This window comes from Plasmodium chabaudi (assembly GCF_900002335.3).
Source record: "Plasmodium chabaudi chabaudi strain AS genome assembly, chromosome: 9".
Classification (NCBI taxonomy): Eukaryota; Apicomplexa; class Aconoidasida; order Haemosporida; family Plasmodiidae; genus Plasmodium; species Plasmodium chabaudi.
Genome location: NC_030109.2, coordinates 1,041,009 through 1,062,180, shown reverse-complemented (window position 1 = coordinate 1,062,180; position 21,172 = coordinate 1,041,009). Strand labels below are relative to the sequence as shown.

General features: G+C 22.5%; 7 protein-coding genes across 7 annotated transcripts; 4 read left to right on the top strand and 3 right to left on the bottom strand.

Annotated features, from left to right (window-relative positions):
* Positions 1 to 1,002: 1,002 nt before the first annotated feature.
* On the top strand, positions 1,003 to 5,641 carry PCHAS_0929200 (conserved Plasmodium protein, unknown function; the record flags this gene model as incomplete). Its single annotated transcript, XM_731970.2, has 2 exons — positions 1,003 to 3,448; positions 3,573 to 5,641. The coding sequence occupies 2 exons, from the start codon at positions 1,003 to 1,005 to the stop codon at positions 5,639 to 5,641; spliced, it is 4,515 nt and encodes a 1,504-aa protein (XP_737063.2).
* Positions 5,642 to 6,227: 586 nt separating this feature from the next.
* On the top strand, positions 6,228 to 7,382 carry PCHAS_0929100 (conserved Plasmodium protein, unknown function; the record flags this gene model as incomplete). The annotated part of the gene is made up of 1 exon (XM_727821.2): positions 6,228 to 7,382. One exon carries the CDS (start codon positions 6,228 to 6,230, stop codon positions 7,380 to 7,382), a length of 1,155 nt encoding a protein of 384 aa, XP_732914.2.
* Positions 7,383 to 7,505: 123 nt separating this feature from the next.
* PCHAS_0929000 (conserved Plasmodium protein, unknown function) lies at positions 7,506 to 9,342 on the bottom strand (the record flags this gene model as incomplete). The annotated part of the gene is made up of 6 exons (XM_016798178.1): positions 7,506 to 7,724; positions 7,803 to 7,934; positions 8,025 to 8,357; positions 8,432 to 8,563; positions 8,816 to 8,963; positions 9,119 to 9,342. 6 exons carry the CDS (start codon positions 9,340 to 9,342, stop codon positions 7,506 to 7,508), a joined length of 1,188 nt encoding a protein of 395 aa, XP_016655421.1.
* Positions 9,343 to 10,621: 1,279 nt separating this feature from the next.
* On the top strand, positions 10,622 to 12,490 carry PCHAS_0928900 (serpentine receptor, putative; the record flags this gene model as incomplete). The annotated part of the gene is made up of 1 exon (XM_730290.2): positions 10,622 to 12,490. One exon carries the CDS (start codon positions 10,622 to 10,624, stop codon positions 12,488 to 12,490), a length of 1,869 nt encoding a protein of 622 aa, XP_735383.2.
* Positions 12,491 to 13,586: 1,096 nt separating this feature from the next.
* PCHAS_0928800 (RNA-binding protein s1, putative) lies at positions 13,587 to 14,018 on the top strand (the record flags this gene model as incomplete). The annotated part of the gene is made up of 1 exon (XM_736537.2): positions 13,587 to 14,018. The coding sequence occupies one exon, from the start codon at positions 13,587 to 13,589 to the stop codon at positions 14,016 to 14,018; it is 432 nt and encodes a 143-aa protein (XP_741630.2).
* Positions 14,019 to 14,343: 325 nt separating this feature from the next.
* On the bottom strand, positions 14,344 to 17,917 carry PCHAS_0928700 (conserved Plasmodium protein, unknown function; the record flags this gene model as incomplete). The annotated part of the gene is made up of 2 exons (XM_016798177.1): positions 14,344 to 14,454; positions 14,651 to 17,917. The coding sequence occupies 2 exons, from the start codon at positions 17,915 to 17,917 to the stop codon at positions 14,344 to 14,346; spliced, it is 3,378 nt and encodes a 1,125-aa protein (XP_016655420.1).
* Positions 17,918 to 18,436: 519 nt separating this feature from the next.
* Positions 18,437 to 20,205, bottom strand: PCHAS_0928600 (armadillo repeat protein PF16, putative; the record flags this gene model as incomplete). Its single annotated transcript, XM_016798176.1, has 2 exons — positions 18,437 to 18,589; positions 18,826 to 20,205. The coding sequence occupies 2 exons, from the start codon at positions 20,203 to 20,205 to the stop codon at positions 18,437 to 18,439; spliced, it is 1,533 nt and encodes a 510-aa protein (XP_016655419.1).
* Between the last annotated feature and the right edge of the window lie 967 nt (positions 20,206 to 21,172).

Genomic DNA, 21,172 nt, shown 5'->3' with positions numbered 1-21,172 from the left:
ATTCTCCTACATTTATTTCGCTACCTATGTGTTATATGGCTAGCTACATGTAGGAAATGTCTATCTCATTCATTCATAGAATAGAGCTAGTCATATATTATAATGTAATATCTAGTTATATATGTGTATATATGTATTAGTAGCTTTTATATACGCATTTTATTATGAAGAAAATGGGAAAGGCATAAGTTTCGAGTGGTAAAATTAGTAACTATAGGGAATGCCACTATTTTATCATAATATATTATAAATCTTTATATTGAGCAAATAGCATGATCTCTTTTTTATGCTTTAGCCGTTGTAGAAAACGAGTTTCATATTTAAATAAAATGAAAATGCTGAATTATAAAAAGGGAAAATAAAAAATAAAATAAATATGTTAGTAATAAATGAATAAATAACCGAATGTATAATAAAATAAGGGCAAGAAAATTTAGTCACCCATCAATGCTGTAAAAAAAATTCCAACATCATATTTATAAAATAATAGGTGATCAATTTATGCCTTTCAAATTTTCTTATTTCTTCATAATTTTTTTTAATAATTTATTTTTTTGGATTATTTCAATTTTTTGTGATTATATATTTTTATTTTTTAATATTTTAAAAATTGTAAGTTTTTTTTAAACTCTATCCTTTGGTTTTATAAAAAGGAGTACAAAAAATTTTCAGATTTATATATGCATAATGCAAGCATGTATTTTTATCTATATGAATAGTGCTAGTACAAACGAGTAAGTAAGCTATAATGGTATTTCTCATTGTGGGAGGCCTACTTAAGTAGTATATACTATACATATATACTATATGTATGCATGTATATGGATATAGTACTAGCCACTCTTTTGCAATTCCCTCCATGTGTGGAATCGAATCTAGCCTGCTTTAAGAATGAGCAAAATGGTGATACGCAAATAAAATTTATAAAGTGTGAAGAAAATATGCACACATATTTATGAATAATATAATAACGAAAACTATTAGACCTAGACGAAATGAATTATGAAATATTTAATAGTAGGAAAAGAAGTTGTTGCAAAAAATGTCCGAGCGAAAAAAAGAAATTTTATATATTTTAATAGGATAAACAGTTTTAGTAATACGGGGGATATCAAAAATGATAGTATATTTGATTTGATTGCAAAAAAAAAAAAAATAAATAATATACCATGGGACCAGAATACATTTATAAAAAACGAAGAAAGAAATGGGGTTTGTAAAAATGAAAAAAGAAAATATATAGAGTGTGATATAAAAAATATTGACGAGATAAGACAAGAAACAGATAATATGATTAAGAAAGGAGTAGATAGTTGTTTAGAATATTCAGAAGACGATATTTATAATAATAAGGTGTATATTTTAAGATATGCAAAACATTTAAATGAAAATGATGATATATATAAATATCGATTTATTACAAAATATATAATTAAAAATATAACAAGATATTATGATAATGAAATATTATTTATATTAAAAATATTTGCAAAAAAAAAATATAAAAATCTAATTTTTTTACAATGTACAAGTGAATATTTTTATTGGTTATGTAAATTAAATAAAGGCAATAAAAAAAATATATCCTATTACTTATATTATTGTTCCCTTTTAAATTATATACCAACTTTAAAATATGTAGAAGAATATATAAAAATATTTGACAATTTCATATCTCTAATTAATTTAAATAAGCAAGCTGAAGAAATAACATCCAACAGTTCACACATTTCTCTTAATCCATATTTCAAAAAATTTTCAACTACTACTACACAATTTGTATATGAACGAATGGTTGAAGATGAAACAGACACTTATCATAAAGACGTAAAATATATTATATATGTTGTATATTTTTTAAATAAAGCAAATATAAAAAATGAAATATACAATAGGTTGTTAGACATGTGTTGTTATTATGCTGCCCATTTGACATTACATAAAAGTTTTTTATTATTAAATATGGTTATTGTAAATATAGAGAATAATATTTATAACTTTTCAAATATAATTAAAAATATTCATAAAAATATAGAAAGACATATAAATGTAATGGATCAATCTTATTTTATAAAATATATAAATATATTATTATATAATAATATAAAAATTGAAACTACTTTTTTTTTATTTATTAAAAAATATATGGAAATATATCAAGCCGATTTATCAGCTAAATCTGTACTAGCTATTTTAAAAATAAAAAAAAAAAAAAATTTTAAAGACACAAATATTTTAAAAAGTATTTTAAATATTGTTATTAAATCTTTTTATCAATATACTTATGATAATATATTATACATTATAAAAGTATTAACATTTTTCAAACATTTTGATGAAATATTTTTTAATTTTATTTTTGATAAATATATTCAAATAAATTATTTAAGTCCCTACCCAAAACAAAATGTGTGTGCAACTCCCTATCAGTCACAACCAAGTACATATCCTAGTTCGGAAAAAGCATACTCACAAATAGGTGGCAAAATTAATTCAACTTTTGATCATAAAAATGAAAACTATTCCAAATCAAATACTTCAAATAAAATTGTAAATCCTCAAAAGGTGTCGTATGACCAGTCAGGAGATACCTACACAGCACTTCAAAACAAAAATGGAAAAAAAATAAACAGCTTGTCACATTTACCACTACATTTAGATATCCAAGAAACGAGACTAAAAATAAATCCTTTAGATATTGTTAATAATGAAATAGTGAGTCACAATAAAATGAAAAATAATATATTATTCAATTTTGAATATATAGACATGTATATAACCCTATTTATATATATGGGTAAGTGTTATTATCGTGATATTATTAAATTAAATGAATTGTCTAGAAGAATTAAATTTTATTTGCTTTATTCAAAAAGGTCTAAGCATAATAATCAGTTGGAAAAAAATGATGTACCAATTTTTAAAAAAAAAGAAAATCAATATATTGGGTTTTTTCAAATCATCGACAAAATTAAAGAGCATACAAATTCAAATTTAAAACTTGTAGACGAAACAAAAGGATCGATTTCATTGCCTATCATACGTAAGGAAAAAACTATTAAATTGTCTCGTCAATCTTCTAAAACAGTCACCAAACATTTGGCACAATGTAATGAACTAACAAAAGAAAAAACTAAAGGATGCCTCCATTTTAGTTATAGCGAAATAGAAAAAAATCGTTTGGAAAATTTAAAAAAAAAAAAAAATAATAATAATGAGATCACCAATAAACCAATGTCTAATACGAAATATATGAACGTACAATGCTTTAAAGAAAGTAAAATTAGTAAACAAAATGAAGTTAATCATGACTTAACGAACGAATTATATAATAATAAGAAGAAAAAGAAAAATATGTGGAACGATTTTATATTAAAATATTTTTATGGTTTTCATCCTGCCTTTATCCGTCTTCACAATAGAAAGATGTTCAACAAGCACTTCAATGGTAATCATTATTTTGTTTTATATCGTATTTTGTTGTATATCATATTTTGTTTTTACTTCCCACTATTTATGCTTCCTTATTATTCGTTTCCTAATCATGCTTATTTTTCTTTTCCATTTTATAGAACTGTATAAAAGTGAAAAATATACAGACAAATCGGTTTGTCCTGGTGTCGCTAAAAATGATAGTAAAAAAAATATGCGAAATAAAAGAGGTGTAACTATGAAGAAATATAAAAAAATAAAAATTTTTAAAGGTGTATGCATGTTAAAATATAAAAATATATTTAAAAATAAATCAAATATTATATCGAATTATATAAATAAAATGTATGAATGCAAACCTGAAGATTCACAAAAATATACAGGGATACTTGATATGATTTCAAAGCCTGATCAAATTCATGTCGATGATTTTATGTTTATGAATAATCAAAATGAACATAATGAATTTAATAATATGTCCATATATAAAAGAAAAATAATAAACAAGTACAACAGTCTTATTTATAATAGTGTTAAAAATGTACGTAAAGAATATTTAGAAAATAAAGTTGAAAATGGCATAGCATATGATAGTGAATACATAAATTATAGTAAAAATTATATAATTAAATGGATCTACAGATATATCAACAATTCAATAATTTTTAATGAGCATAAACAAATTGAAATAAAAGATAAAGATATTCAAAACGTGGCTACCTATTTGTCTAAGCATTACACTGAAAAGTTTCTACATACCAATACGAATGCTAATGAAAAAATAAAAATAAGTTTAAAAAATATTTCTTTATTTTCATCTTCTTTAACAAGTCTATATTTTTATGATAAAGACTTTCTTGATGTAATAATAAACGAAGTTTTATTTTTGATTGACACATTTTGTAGTTTACAAAAAGAGGAATGCCAAATAAAAAAGTCAGAGCGAATTATCAATGATGCGAATGCTATTAATGAGGCAAACGGATATGTAAGCCATTTTGTGGATACTTATAAATTTTTAATAATATGTTTGCAAACAAATAATTTTATAAAAAACATTTTAGAGGCAGATCAACGATATCAAACATTGGAAAAGTTGATAAAAATTTATATACATACTTATTATACTTACAATTTAAACGATGTTGTGAATATTTGTAGGTATAATATAGATACCATTTATATAAGTGACAATACTAAAAATGATGAGCATTGTATTAATAATATGAACAGCAATAATTATAAATATAAAGATGGATTATCAGATTTAGTTCATTTTTATACAACGTATTTTGATGTGTCCATATTTGCTAGCTCTTTTTATCTCTTTAGTAAGCTATTATTTATAAGTATTCATAATAATTATTATAAACAATTTAGTAAAATATATGGTAATTGTTTAAATAATTTTGCGTATAAAATATCGGAAGCATATTTGAGCCATCTACACATTACACAAGTTAACAATTTAAAGGATACATCATCAAGCCAATTGCCACTACAATCTTATTCGTATAATAATAAATTGGATGCTTATTTTACATGCATTAATTTTTATATTACTTTTGTGGCGCACCAATTTTGGAATTTAAAGGGGCACAGAAAAGAGGAGTTAAGGAGTTCCACTTCACAAATAGGGCACAGTCATTATAACCAAATAAACGAGTCTAGTTTTGGCAGACAAAATATGAATGATCATATAATTACTAATGCCACAACATTTGACAACAATCCTAATGACCTAGAACATGATAAAAGCAAAAACGAAGAAAAAAAATGGTTAAATTTGGCTGAACGAAAGAACAGACATGAGACCCGTGAATTTTTCGAAATTAAGAATGCTCCTCATACATATAAAACATTAAATATTTTTTTTAAATATATAAAATTTGTAAGGAATAATAATTTTTTAAGCGACCCCAATACTTGCAACAAATATTTTTATCACGTTATTCAATTTTATTATCTTTTTAAAACCAAATTTAGAAAAATGAAAATAGATTATATAAATGAACAAAATTATTATGAAATATTTCCTTTATTTTTTATAAAAATTTTGAATAAAAAAAATATCAAAGATATATCAATTAGTCAATTATTTTTTTTGGAGAATGATCCAAAAAAATGTTTACCAAATCAAGATAACTATTTTAAAAATGAATTTATTTACAATTATTTCTATACCTTTTTTTTCAGAGAAAAAGAATAATTACACTATTATAGAGAGGATATATTGTCACTTTGTGGGATATACATATTACATTTTAATAAGCCAATAATTGGGAATACAAAATGGGTTACACCTTTTTATTGAGCTACTCTTTAACTCTTAAAAATGGATTTATTTAAAATTATTTTCAATCTCAAAATCTATATTTTTGTTATCCACATTTTTTACACACATAATTATTTTTATACAAATTTTACATTTCTTTTTTTTTTTATTATGAAAAAAAAGTAAAACAAAATAGCTAGATTTTTTTTTTATTTTGGCTAGTTTTTTTTTTGCTATTTTTTTTGGCTGTTTTTTTGGCTTTTTTTTGTTTTAAAAAATTAACGCTTTTAACCTGATTGCTGATTGCTTATTATTCGTTTTTTCGATTTTTTGTTTTTACAGTTTTATTTGTATGTACACATAAAAATGAAGTATAAGGAATGTGTACAGAATACGCAATTTATATATCTGCTAACTTGTTCGAACTATTGAAATCAAACTAAAATTTAGTAAAATATTTTGTGGAAGAAAAGGATGAAAGGAAAAGTACATATAGTATATCCCAATTGATAAAAAAAAGATGGAATGTTTTTTATTTGACAGTTTTACTTTACCTACAATAAATACATTTATAATTTTAGACATTATAATTAAAGTTTTAAAAAAAAAGGAAAAAGGAAAATGGAGAGAGGGGAAAAAAATACTTTACTTGGGAAATAAAATATTAATAGACACATTTCCACCAAACTATAATTTTATTTTAAACTTTTTAAATGTTTTAATAGAAGACCAAAACAAAACAAGTGATTATATAAATAATAATGTGTGTAAAAATGATGATAGTTGTGAAAATAAATCTATTTGGGATGTTAAAAAAGTAAAAGATTACAAAAGGGGGGATATAAAAGAGACTAATTATTTTAATGTAAAAGGAAATTTGCATATAACTATGAAGGAATTAAAAAACATCCTAAAAAATATACATATAAAATATGTTGATAATGAAATACATTTATCCAATTTGTTATATAAATTAAATAAAGATAAAAAATATAATTTAATAATTATTAATTTAGCTTTTTTTTATTTTAAAGATAAGGTTAAGCTTAATTCCTTTATACAAGGGATGTCCCATTTTACAACAAATTTTACACCTACCAATAAAAACAATATAACTAATTTAGGAAATACAAATAGTTTTAATTTTTCTCTTACATCCAAACAAACTCATATAGACTCTTTCCTTCAAAAGGAAATATGTGATGATCAATTTTTAAAAAACATTATGAACATACATTTTCAATATTCTTTTTTTGTTAATTTTTTTGAGCATTTAAATTCTGTTGATAATTTTTTCGTTCTTTCAAAAAAAAAAAAATCTAAAAACGAGTGGCTAGCACCCCAAATGAATGACACGAATATAAAGAATGACAAAAATGAAATAAACAACAATATTACTTTCTCTTGTAGTAGCAGCAGTAGCAATAATGAACAAAGGGAAGACAGGATAAAGGAGGTTGATCCACTTTACTATGAAAGCAATTTGATTAATCATAATAAACTAGTATCATGCAGAAAACGAAGCTATACAGAAAATATATCAATAAATATGGAAAAAAAAAAAATGAAAAAAAATTTATATATATTTGATATGTTTCCAAAATCGGAATCCTATAAAAAAATGTATATGAATATGATTTCTCTTTACTTTAATTATATCTATTTAATATCTTGATGTTGATCTTATCGAATGTTGGAATGTGGACAAGTTTGTGTTTGCTACCCTTTTAGAATAATTTATTTGGTGCAATCATAATAAGGGATTAGTATGTGTGCAAATGTAGTACATGTTATTGCATCACATTCTGTAACTGATTGTATTTTTTTTTTTTTGTTGCATTTTTTTCATAAGTTTTTTTCTTCTTTCTTCATGAGCCCTTATTTTATTTCGTCCTATATCTTGTAAAAACAAAACACATTCATTATAAGTTTTTAAATATTCTTTCTTGGCAATTTCATTTCTTAACTTAACCTTTTCTTCCTCTATCTGTGCTTTGTTTGATTGCTCGTATTTAATCTGAAGTTAAAAAATGATGAGCCATATTTTCAATGCACACACATATATAAATAATGCTTAGTATATTTTTTTTCTTACTATTATTTCTTTTTTTTGTTGAATAATCACAATGGAAATATCCACCTTTTTTTTTATTTCTTCTAACTCTTTTATTTTTTTTATTTTCTCTTTTTCATAATATTCTACCAAGCTATCATGAATATTTTGCAACTTAAAAAAATGATAAAATATGATGTGTATTTTTTGAAAATTTTGCAACTTGAAAAATGTTAATAATAAGCATTTTTATTATCCACTTACATTATCATTCCTTTTGTTGAGAAACATTTTAATGTATTCGTTAATATCATAATATGTCTTTAGTTCATTTTCCATATTATCTTTTGAGGTTTGAGTTGAGCCATGTTTAAATTTTATGTCCATATTGAAATTTGAAACATTTGCCTGAACATACTCTTTTTTATATATATAATAAAGCATAGACTTTACAAAAAATATTTTTTTCTTTTTTTCAACTTGTTCTATTTTCTCATGAATTTTTATTTTTTTATTGTTTGTATTCTCTATTAGTTCTTCTATTTGTTTTTTTAAAATATTAATGATTTGCTTTTTGTGGTACACATTTTGATTTAGCTGCATAGAGAGTAAAGCAATGTTGTTATATCACAATTATCATTTTTTTTTTTTTTTTTTTTTTTTTGTATTACATTCAAAAGAAGGTTTTCATCATTCTTAAATATGCTTAGTTCGTTCAAAACAGATATAAAATCTAGTTTTTTAATTTTCTTAAAAATTTTTAAAAGTAGATGACCATCTTCTATTATTTTGTCTCTATTATCCTGCACAAAAATATAGCAAAAATGGAATATATATACATATGATAAAAATGTTGCGAATATTTTGGGGGCATAGTTATGTGGTTAAAATGGTGTAACAGTTCAAACAAAAATTTTAGACAAAGTAAATGGGTTTAAATTATTGAGGCGGCATGAAATAGAGGAACAATATTTTCTTATATACATTTTAAATACATATAAATATGTCATGCGTGTGTATGCTCATATATATATTTCTCTTTTTATATGCATAACCTTTATGTTTCTATCGACAGGGGAATTTTGACATAATATCTCGTTTGTTTCGCTTATAGAATTAATGTATTCTTGAATTTTGTCTTTTATATGATTATAGTCATTTTCATTTTCGCATAACTCAATTTGATCTTGCAACGAGTTAAATCTAAAAGCAGTTTTTTATTTGTGTTTTAAAAATATTAATAAGGTAAAAATGTATGAGCATATATTTTTAATATTTATGTTTTTTAAGCATCACTATATTTTAGGTATATACACAACCATACTACATATATAAAAATGATTAAAGTTCGAATTTACATTTCCTTTCTTTTTTTTTCAGTAGACAAATGATCAATATTATTGGTTAAATACACATGTAAGATATTTGTTTTTTTTTTTAGTATTTCTTTTAATATATGAAGAATAAATTTAATTTTTCTTATTGCTTCTGTGCATAATATATCTAAAATTATTCTATTTATATTGTTTATTTCAAAATTAGTTTCCTTTTCTAAATTATTATTATTCCCTTTTATTTCCATTTTCCATAAAAATGTGTATAATAGCTATAAACCCATACATAAGCTAAACAAGGACATGTACATAAATATGTTAATACAATACTACCAGTTATTGACAATACTTATAATAATCGTTGAAATAATACATAAAAACAATTTTTTATGAATGTAAAGCATTATTAATGCTTATTTATTTGTCTCTATATATAGATATGTTTTTTTTTTTTTTAATTCAAAGTGTGATATATAATGGATGGAAAAAAGACAAGAGTAAAGGCTATTTTAAAATTGAAGCTGATTAAATAAATAGACTAAGGAAAAGACAAAAAATCAAAATAACCCCATAGGAATGAAGAAAAAAAAATAACAATAAATAAAATATCAAAAAAGTATTAACAGCAATAATTATAATGAATAATTTATGAGCATGCAATATATTTTAATAACAAAAATATATAGCTAGCTATTATATATATTGTACATATTTAAAACACGCGAAAAGTGTGTTTATTTCGTGTGAAAAAAGGGGAACATTACATTTCGCCTTTGCTTATTTTAATCAACCAAACCGGAAAATATTGAGAGTAAAGAAAATAAAAATGTATAAAGCCATTTTGGTTTATTATGACAATGTCCATTGTGAATTGGAATAATATAAATATTATTTTATTAAGTCAAAGAGGTTAAGCATAGGAATGCAAAGAAACACATTTATCTTATACTAATTAAAATCGAGAAAACGAAAAGTAAATTACAAAGAAACAAAATAGTAGTAATGAACAGAAAGGGGATAAAATGAAAATACATGTGAATATATATTAATAAAATTATTAATTAGGGCCAATATAAAAAAATTCATATTATTGTATTTTTTTCATATAATAAAAATAACAGTTATAGTTACATTGTTATATTTCCCCTTTATATTATAAAATGTGTTGTATTTTATTTGGGCATTTGGCGTTTATTTTTTTATTAATTTTTTTTTAATTATATTCAGCGTGCTTTTTTTATTATATTTTTTTTTTTGTGAATATTTTTTATGAACAAGTCAGAATTTTTCATTTTATACTCCATTTTTTGTAATTATGAAAAATTTGTAATTTTAATATATGTATGTATATAAACTGAGAAAACACACAAATGTATATCATCATCCCTATGTAATATTTTTATATTGTTATACATATTTTAGAATGCAGGAAAAAATATATAATAACCCCAAAAGGGATAATAAATAAAATATATCGAGTAAAAAAGATATAAGGGAAAAATACGTATAAGAAATAGCTTTAAAAGAATGATTAAAATTATAATAGGAATAATATTTTATTATTTATTGTATTGTTTTTATGGGATTTATGAACACATAAAAACACCAATATATAATTATTCAGAAATTAAAAATAAATATATAAGTAATAAAAATGGGGATATACCAAGTCAATATTATATGTACAAGCCATTTAAAAATGAAATAAAAAAAAATGATAAGCTCGATTACCATTTTTATTTATCATTGATAGAACATATCGACTTAAATAAGTATATAAATGGAAAACATATTAAAAAGGATAAACGCTACATCAATGTATATAACCTTACCGACGTTAAATACAACTGGGATGATCTGCAAGTGCAAAAAAATGATATAAATAGAAACAAGCAAACCATAAAAAAAAATACAGCTCCAAATGATAGTAGCTATATTAGTGGTATATGGCCATTTTCTTCAGACACAAAATATCCATCAGTCGATATTGTATTACCTAAAATACTAATTAATAAAAATAAAAATATTTATTTACACATTATAACATATTTAAATGGGGAATTGTATAGACACGGATGCATTACCAAATTGATAGCAAAAATTGAGAAGCCCCAATATGATTACACCACCAAAATAAAAAAAAAAAAAAATTTGTGGAAATGGCTAGTTGATAAGGGTGAAGTATCCGAGGAATTAAATCAAAAGGAAGACGAAGACAAAATTGATGATAACCAAAAATATAATAAAGCATTATTACATATTCCTAACAAAATTAAGTTTGGACCAATAATAGAATATAATGATATAAATATTAATAAAATTAGTGTTTTCTCAAATATTTTTTTAGATAGATCAACACAGAAATATTTTCTTCCAACCCATTTTAACGATGATATAGAATTTAGTAATGAATATATAATCATAAATAATTCTAAAATTAATCAAGAAAAAAATAATAATTTATCAGCTTATATTATTAGAATAGAATTTGAGCCAATAAGTTATAGTCATTCTAACTTATTGAACATAATATTATTTAATATAAAATATTTAAAAAAAAAATACAACATAATTTCTTATGATATTGATAGTTTGGCTATCTATTTATTTGAAAATATTTCCATATATATTTATATAATTTTAATTATTATTATTATAACAATAAGCATAATAAATATAATAATTTTTTTATATGATATAAAAAGTTGGAATATTTTAAATTCATTATATTTATTTTACCCTGATACAATATTATTAAAAATAATCTGTTCTATCTTTATTTTATTATATTTAAATAATAATTATGAAAATAATAATAGCAAAATAATTATGATATTTTATTTAATAGACATTGTAATGTGTGTGTGGAAATTTATTATAAAATATGAAGTCAAATTTTTACAAGATTATCCATATATAATTATGAACAAGGCTAATGTAAAGAAAAAAGATAATGCATTAAAACATATTGAAATTGTTATAAAAAGAAAAATTCAAACTATTATAATTTTAATTAGTCTTTTATTCTTTATATATAATATATTTTATAAAAAATACGATTCCTTTTATTCATTTTTTATATTAACAATTGGAGAATGCTCATATATTTTTAACTTTATGTTTATGTGTCAAAATATTATAGCAAATTATTTAACAAGAACAGTCCCACATCTATCACTTATCTATATTTTTCCATTATTTTTAAATGTAATAACAGATGACATATTTGCACTTTTACTTCGTATGCCAACGATACACAAGCTTAATGCCTTTGCAGACGATTTTGTTTTTTTTGTTTTTTGTCTGCAATTATGTTTATATAAAAAAGTTACAAAGAGCAATATGGTTATAGAAAAAGTGGAAAGTACTTCGAACGAATCCAAAAAGGTCAAGTGAATACCCTCCAAAAATGCAAGAAAATGCAAGAAAATGCAAACAGATACACAACCAATCGATAGTGGCAAGCTGCTAACATAGTCTACAATACAAGCCCATGGATGTAGACCTTTATAGTCATTTGTCAACTTAAATATTTCAATGCATATTTTTATTATATATTTTTTTTTGTTTTTTATAAATGTTGGTGCATTGAAATAATTTATTTGCCTTCCTATACATGAATACATATTTATGGAACTCTCTACATATAGGAGAGTTTTTTTGTCAAATAAATTAGTTGTAAAACGGTATGATTATAAAGTTTATTGAAAATGCACATTTTTTTTTTGTATAAATTTTAGTATGCATAAAACATTGCATATGCACTAGTTTTTTCCTCTTATGGCATTTTTTCGCCAACTCTATTTAATTTTAAAATTTTTTTTTAATTTAATTCTCTAATAAGTTAAAATTCTTTTTTGTGTAAGCTTGGCTTACTTCCTCTGAGCATTTTCACCTTCCCTTTTGAAAGCCAGAAAGGGGTACAAAAAATGTATCACCAAAATAATAAGACTATATATTTGTCATAATAAAACAATATTTAATATAAGCCTATAAGATATAATTTCATTTTTTGCATTACTCAATGAAATCTTCATATATTTTCTCTTTACCATATATACGTGTAAATTTATAAAAAAAATTGTAACAATAATAATGATGGTAACGACTACCGTATTATTTTATTATAAAAATTAAAAAATAAATTTAAATAATTATATATAGAACTGTTATTTGTTGTATAAAATAAACACATATATATCTCGTATAAAATAAACACATATATATCTCGTATAAAATAAACAAAAATATATACCATGCATACCAATTTTGAAAACATACCTAAAGGGCCAAAAATAATTTAAAATTATAATTATGTAGAAAAAACGAAAGAGAAAATTTACATATTCCTACGTTTGAGAAACTTTGCAAAGGTATTATTATTTTTTCATTATTTTTTCATTATTTTTATTATTTTATAGAGAGCTTTTATTTGCTTAATCTTTCTAGTGCCATTTTAGTTTTACAATTCTTCATTCAAAAAAAAAGGAATATGGTTGACAACTGTTTATATGTTTATAACTTAACGAAGAATACAAGTGTAGAACATTTAAAAGAAATATTTATGAATTTTGGAAAATTAGTTGATGTAAACTATGTATCAAATGATGATAATTTAGATAAAGAAGAAAATGATAATTTAGTTTATGCTAAAATTGAGTTTGAAAATCCCGATGATGCAAAAACTGCAATAGAATATATGGACGGGGGTCAAATCGATGGAAAAACTATATCAGTAAAACATGAACATGAAAAAACTCAAAAAAAAAATAATATTAATAAAAAAGTTAGTAGTGATGACAATGATATAAAAAGTAAAGAAAGAAATGATGAAGACAGTTATAAATCTAGCGGCTCACGCTCTATTTCATCCAATAATTCAGAAACCAAATCAAATACGTCACAAATGAAAAAAAAAAAATAAAAGCAATAAAAAACAAAAAAAATAAAAATTATCTCGATTTTGTATTTATAATTAAAATAAGAATGGTAATGTCAAAAAAATGAAAACAAGATGGTACAAGAGGTTATCCTTCAAAAGGGTAAATAAATATAACTAATGGAACAATAAAAATATAGCAGCCACTAAAATTTGTATAAAACATTTTTCATGCTATGTCATAAGATCATTACTTCTTTCGAAGCAACAACGATTATTTCATTTTATAAATAATACATCCCCACATTCCTCAAGCATTGATGTTGTTTTATCATATTCTCTTCCTTTTTTGTGTAAACCCTACTTTTGATTATTTAATAAGTATATCAACTGTATATGGGGTGTTATAAATTTTGTGCTCGTTCATAATTTTTTTCTCAAATTTTTTAGTAATACCTTGAAGAACTTTTAAAATTTGTAACTGAAAAAATAGCAGAATAATATTGCATCATTATTTCATATATAATAATTTAAAAAAAACAACAAATATAATGCACAATACGCATATGAGAATATCCATTTTTGATATATAATCAATAGTTATTCCATAATGTGTGTGCATTTTTCTCTCTTTTTTGCATGAACATGTAAGGTAATTTTTAAGTTTTTTTTTTTACCTGAAAGGTGCATGATTGGCTATATTTGTCCAAATCCATAAGGGACAGATTAATAAAATAATTTATCTTTTGCAATTGATTCAAATATAGAGAATTAAAAATGTATTCCGGATTTTTAATAAAATAAGTTATGTACATAATAGAAATTTGCAACATTCCTATATAATTATTTTCTGAATTGTTCAGAATATTTTTCAAAATAGCTTTAAATATAATGATGAGATGGTTAGCTATTAAATGATTATATTTTTGAAAAAAATCATTTTTATACAATTCTAAATGATATAAAAATTTGATATATTCAATTAGTAATTCCGAGATTGTAGATATTTTTATTTGTTCACTCAGTTTAATTTTTAATAATTTTCCCAATGTGGTTATTGTATCCTTATGATTTATTTCTGGTGTTAAAAATTTTAAAGATTTAATTATATGTATAATATCATTTATAGTTAAATTGTTGTAATATAAATTTATATAGTTCATAAAGTTGTAAAGAAGTCTTGTCTTTTCGCCCTTAATTATTTTCAGTATATTTGTTACGTCTTTTATGTGTGATGAAATATTTTTATTTATTATAGCATGCTCATAATTTTGTAAAAAGTTAACCATAAGATAAGTATTAAATGGGGTATAAAAACTCTGAGCAAATCCTGTATACCAACAGTGTATGTTTTTTTTTAGTATATGATTAAGATCTAGATAATAATTAAAAAATGAAAGACAATAATTATATTTTACAAAATTTATAAAATAGTCATAATTTACTTTCATTGATTTGGGGTTACTCTGAAAATTGGAATATAATTTGTTATGCAATTTGTCAAATATATTATTTAAATTAAAATTCGAAAAAAATACTAACGAATTTGAATTATTTCTCTTTTCTTTTACAAATTTTGTTAAAACATAAACAGAATTAAGTATATAATATATTTTGCATTGATCAAAATGCTTGTTAATTAGCTTGTATAAAATATGTATCCTACCGATATCGTTATTTGAATAGTTATGTTTATAATAGGTATTATTATTTCCATTTTCAACATACTTTATATTGTCTATTCTACTTTGTATATACTCCTCTGGCTTGCTGTTTTTTTGTTTATTTTCTTTCCATTTTATGTATTCTTCCTGCTCCATTGTTGGGTGCACCTTTAAAGACTTTGCTTCTAATTTGTGATAATTAAACTTGCTTATAATAATATAAGGGATATTTTTTCTAAAAATATTTGTTCGAGCATTTTTCATAATATAATTATTTAACAACATATACGTATTTGCATTAAAATTCATGAACGATAAGTAGTAAAAGCACATGATATATTCTTCCATAGCTTGTTCATTTTGTTTTTGTTTTATTCGGTCTTCATATATTCCTTTTTCATTTAATTTTAAAGCATATTTAATTAACATATTTTGTATTGTATTTAAAAATTTACTTTTAGGTGTATTGCATAAATTTTCAAACAAATCCGAATTTCTGTTCTCAAAAAGTAACTTAAGTATAGACTTTATTTCATTAATAGTAAATTTATTTTGATTTATATTTAAACAATTTTCAAAAAATGTTAATATATTTTTGTCTAATAATGTGTTAGCATATATTTTACAAAATCCTTTAAATATTGTACAAAAATCAAGGGCATTCATTTTTTTTATTTCATCATTATTATATAATGAATAAAAATATAAACATTTTTTTAGATTATTTATACATGGCTTCAAATTGTTTAAAATATGAAAATACTTTTCATCGTTCATAATATCGTTTTTTATTTCATAAGTATCTATTTTCTTAGTTGTATTTGTATGTTCATTAGTATAAATACATTGTGGGTAAATATTTCCTAAACTTTTTATTTTTTTAATATTAACAAAGCAATCATAAAATTGAAAAATCATTCCTATTTCTTGAATGGTAAAATATGTTCTTACATTGTTTGTGTAATTAAATTTGTTATTTTTCATTTCATTTTTTCGAACTAGTTCCTTTAGATTAACCTGTTCTATATTTTCCGATTGTTTGGTGCAATTATTTTTGTCTTGATACTTTATTTCCTTTCTACCTTTCTCATTTATTAATAATTGTGCATGATCTTTTGTTTTTATAGTAAGCAGTTGAAAATGGCTATAACATTGTATTAATGTTTCATACACAATTTCTATTGATACATCACCGGATATGATAATTCTTTGTAAAGTAAACAATAATAATGCTATTAATTTTGCTTCAATATTCTCATTAAAATTAATTTTTTTTAAATATTTTTCATATATATTTGCTTTTTCTTGTTTGCTCAAGTTCATTTTATGAAAAAAACAGCTCGATCTTATGGTAGACAGCTGGCTTATTATTAAAATGATTTCACTAGTCTTTACATTTTCAAGGTTTATATAATAATATAATAAATTATAAATATTATCTTCCATTAATTTTGGTACTTCATTAAAATTGGGGCTTAAATTATTAACATTATTTATAGGAAATTTGTCTTGAAGATTTTTTTCTTCACCCTTATATGGCATAGTAGTTACATTTGCCTTCCCATTGTTGTATGTTTGTTCGGGATTATTATTTTTATGACTAGTTTGTGTAAAATCATTATAAAGGGGATAATTTTTTATAACCCCTTCATTTTGTATAACTAAAAACGACAATATTAAATTATACACATCATATGAGTTACAATTAGCTTTTATTTTCGATTTTGTTAATTCGCATAACATATATATAAGTTCTTGATTTTCGATTTTTTTATGTATTACATATTTTAGTATAAGACATATTCCATATAAATCTATATGTTCATCATTTTTTAATTTTTTAATAAATGAATTAATTATTACATAATCAAAAGTTTTATTATTTTTTACCTTCAAATTTATTAAATAATTTATGCACACACATAATTTTATAAGTGATATATTCTCAACATTATGTTTAATATATTTAATTATCAAATCGGAAATTATATCATTTTTATATTTATTTTTACTATATGCTTGAAGTAATTTTATCACATTTTGAATATTTATTTCATTTTTTATTCTTCTTGAATCTTTTAAAACATTTATTATATCATTTTCATGTTCTATAAGCAAATTTTTTGTTATTACTTTTTTCCCTTCCAAAATTTTCCCTATTTTTTGTTTTTCGCTAGCACAATAAAAACGACATGACTTGTACAGGTGATTATATAATTCGTAATTCCTCCTTTGGCTATTCAATAGGCATTTCATCAATAAAGTGTTAGTTACATACATACATATCTATATAAATATACTGCTTCCTCTCATTTATTTATTTTGTTTATTTTTCCTGGTTATCATGAAAACGAAAAACAACGCCTTTTTCGAAAATTTTATTAACTTATTTTATTTTATATATATTTTTTTAAGCGAATAGTACCTATGATATATTTTTACATTTTTTTTTTTGAATAATAAATTAGCTAGCTATTATTTTTTTGAAAATATATAAACAATTTTTTGTATCATTATCAAGTTTATTCCCGATACATGTTATGCATAGTGTATATGCTTTCTCTTGTAGTAAGAAATAGCAGACATTTTTTTTTAATTGTTAAATTGAGAGTTTATTTAATTAAATTAAAAGGCAACGAAAAAAAATATGCATATATAGAAAAACACTAAATAAAATATAAAGCGTTATGAAACAAAAATAAAGCACAATAATGTATTGGAAATAGGTTTTATAGTATTGGAAAATATATAAATAATTTGCCTTTTAATTTTTTGCTAGCTTATTATTGCTTTGCTGCTTTAACATTCGCTTTCTTCAACCTCGTCGATCTTTTTAATCAATGTTTCAGAATATCCAGGTGTGTAATAATTTATTATATCTTCAGGAAAAGAATCGTTAATACTATTTATTTCTAATTCGAATTCCTTGGAATCTTCACAATTTTTTATTTCCTAAATAAGAGGGAAAATTCATTGTTTAATATTCTCGCATAAGATGCATATTTAAAATAAAAATTAAAAGTATAGTGATCATAAAGATTAGCCTACGATTTGGTTGCATACAATAAATTTGCATTCCGTAAATAATGCATATAAACTAAGATATAGAGATGCATTTTTGTTAGAAAAATTGTTTCAATATTCTATTTTTATTTAAAAATTACAACTAGCGATTTGTTTTATTTTACTTGCAAATATTTTAAGCATCCTGACTTAATAAATGATTTTTTATAGGATGGATTTTTTGGTAATATTTTTGAAAATTGGAAAATAGAATATTTAGCGATTTTTAAGGGTGATTTTAGAAATACAGGATGTAAAGCTTCAAGATCCGTAACTTTTTGTATTACACCTTTTAATGCGATTTTCACTTTTTTTTTTAAATCATCGGATGAATCATTTGAATTGTATAAATTAACTAAAATAATTAATATATTTTCGTCTGCAAGTTTTTTGGCATGTTCAGTGGAATGCTTTCCGATATTTCCAACAGTCCACACACATGCACTTTTTATAAAATCTTCTGTTTCTTCAATCATCGATTTTTTTAAAATAGGTATAGTATTAGATAGAATAATATTTAAACTTAGTGACTCTGAAAATGATGATATAAAACCAAGACATAATATTGCTGGTAATTTTATATTATCTTTAGATGATTGTTCTATACATTCACATAAAAGAGGTAAAGCGCCTGCACGTACAATAATTTTACATATATCTTCATTATGTTTACTCATTTCTTTTAAGCAATTTGCACAATTTTTTCTAACTATATCATCATTATCTTTTAATAAATAAAGGATTTTAGGAAATATATCATTTTCAATCATTAATTCGGTTAGCTCTTCTTTATGTTTAGCTATTTGTGATAAACAGTTACATGCATTTTTTTTTATATAGATATCATTATTATCCAAAAATTTGATTAAGTTTGGTAATACATTATTATCGACAACATTTTTTGCAATTTCATCAGATTGTTTACATAACTCAGATAACATATTTAAAGAGCTCTTTATTAAATTATTATCCTTTTCTTGTAAACATAATATTAACAAAGGTATAATACCTTTATTAACAACATTATTAGACAATTCCAAATCATTTTTTATGATTGCACATAATGCATTAATACATGATTGTTTTACTCTTAAGTCATATTCATCTAAACAGTCCATTAAATAATCGATACAATTTTCTTCAGCAACCATATTAGCTAGCTTTGAATTATGATTAGCCAAACATTTTAATGTATATGCACAATTTTTTCTATAATTTTTATTTTCATGTTTTAAACAATATATTAAATGTGGTAATACATCATTTTGTAAAATTGTTAAAGCTACTTCTTCAGAATAGCTAGCTAGTTTCGCTAGTATTACTGTTGCATTTTGTTGAACTATAGGAACTTTATCTAATATTAATGGACGAAGTAAATTTATTATATCTGTATTTACTAATAATTCAATATTATGTGGTTTTAAGCATAAATCAGAGACGCTTTGCGTAAACTGTATTCTTGACTTATTATAATCGTCAAATATTTGATGTATAATTTTACTCATTTTTTTTTTTTTTTTTATTAACAGTCATAAATTTTTTTCCTTTTTTATGGAATATTTCTATTTTATTTCTTAACGTTCATAAATATTTTTGTTCTACAAAATGTGTGTTATTAATTAAAATATATATAAATATATTTTTTTCATTACTTTTCCAATTTTTCATTTAAACGACATTTTTATACCCATTGATTATTTTCCGCATATATGTGTGTTTTTACGAAATAGTGAGAAAATTAATAATAAAAATATTTAAAAAAATGGAATATTAAGAGTGTGAAAGAAAAATAAAAAGATATCATATAATATATTTTACAAAATATATTTATTTTGTTTTAGTTTATAAAAACGTTTTTAATAAGAATTCCTATTATATTATAACCCTTTTAATTTTCATTTTTCCAAAAATAATAGTTTATATGTGTAATATTATTATTTGAAAATCCGTTTGAGACGTTATTACACACTTTCTCTTTTAATTATGGGCTATTGTCTACTTTACAATTTTGCAAAAAGGTGAAGGAAAAAAGAAAAAATAATGATAATATAGAAATAATACCAGATTAATAATATATCATAAGAGTAGTAATAATGGAAAATGAGAGATAAAATAATCCTAACAAAGGAAAGACAGTAAAAATGAGAATAATAATGATAATCCCTTTTTAAGAATAATAAAAAATATGTCTACTGTTAAAATGATGCTTTATTTTTTTCCTATCTCAAAGGATTACCGTTTATAGCTTTATAAAAAAAACATATATATTTTTATATACACATAAGTAATAAATAGGTATATTTATTTACTAGGGTTTGAAATATTTTTCCTTCGTTCCTTTGTACATACAATAAATATTCCTCCTTACTATTGCATAAATTATATTACTTCCCGTTAAAATAATTTACACTATTTTAAAGGTACACACTAAACCTGCGTGTAATATGTAAATATACATGCATTACAAATGGA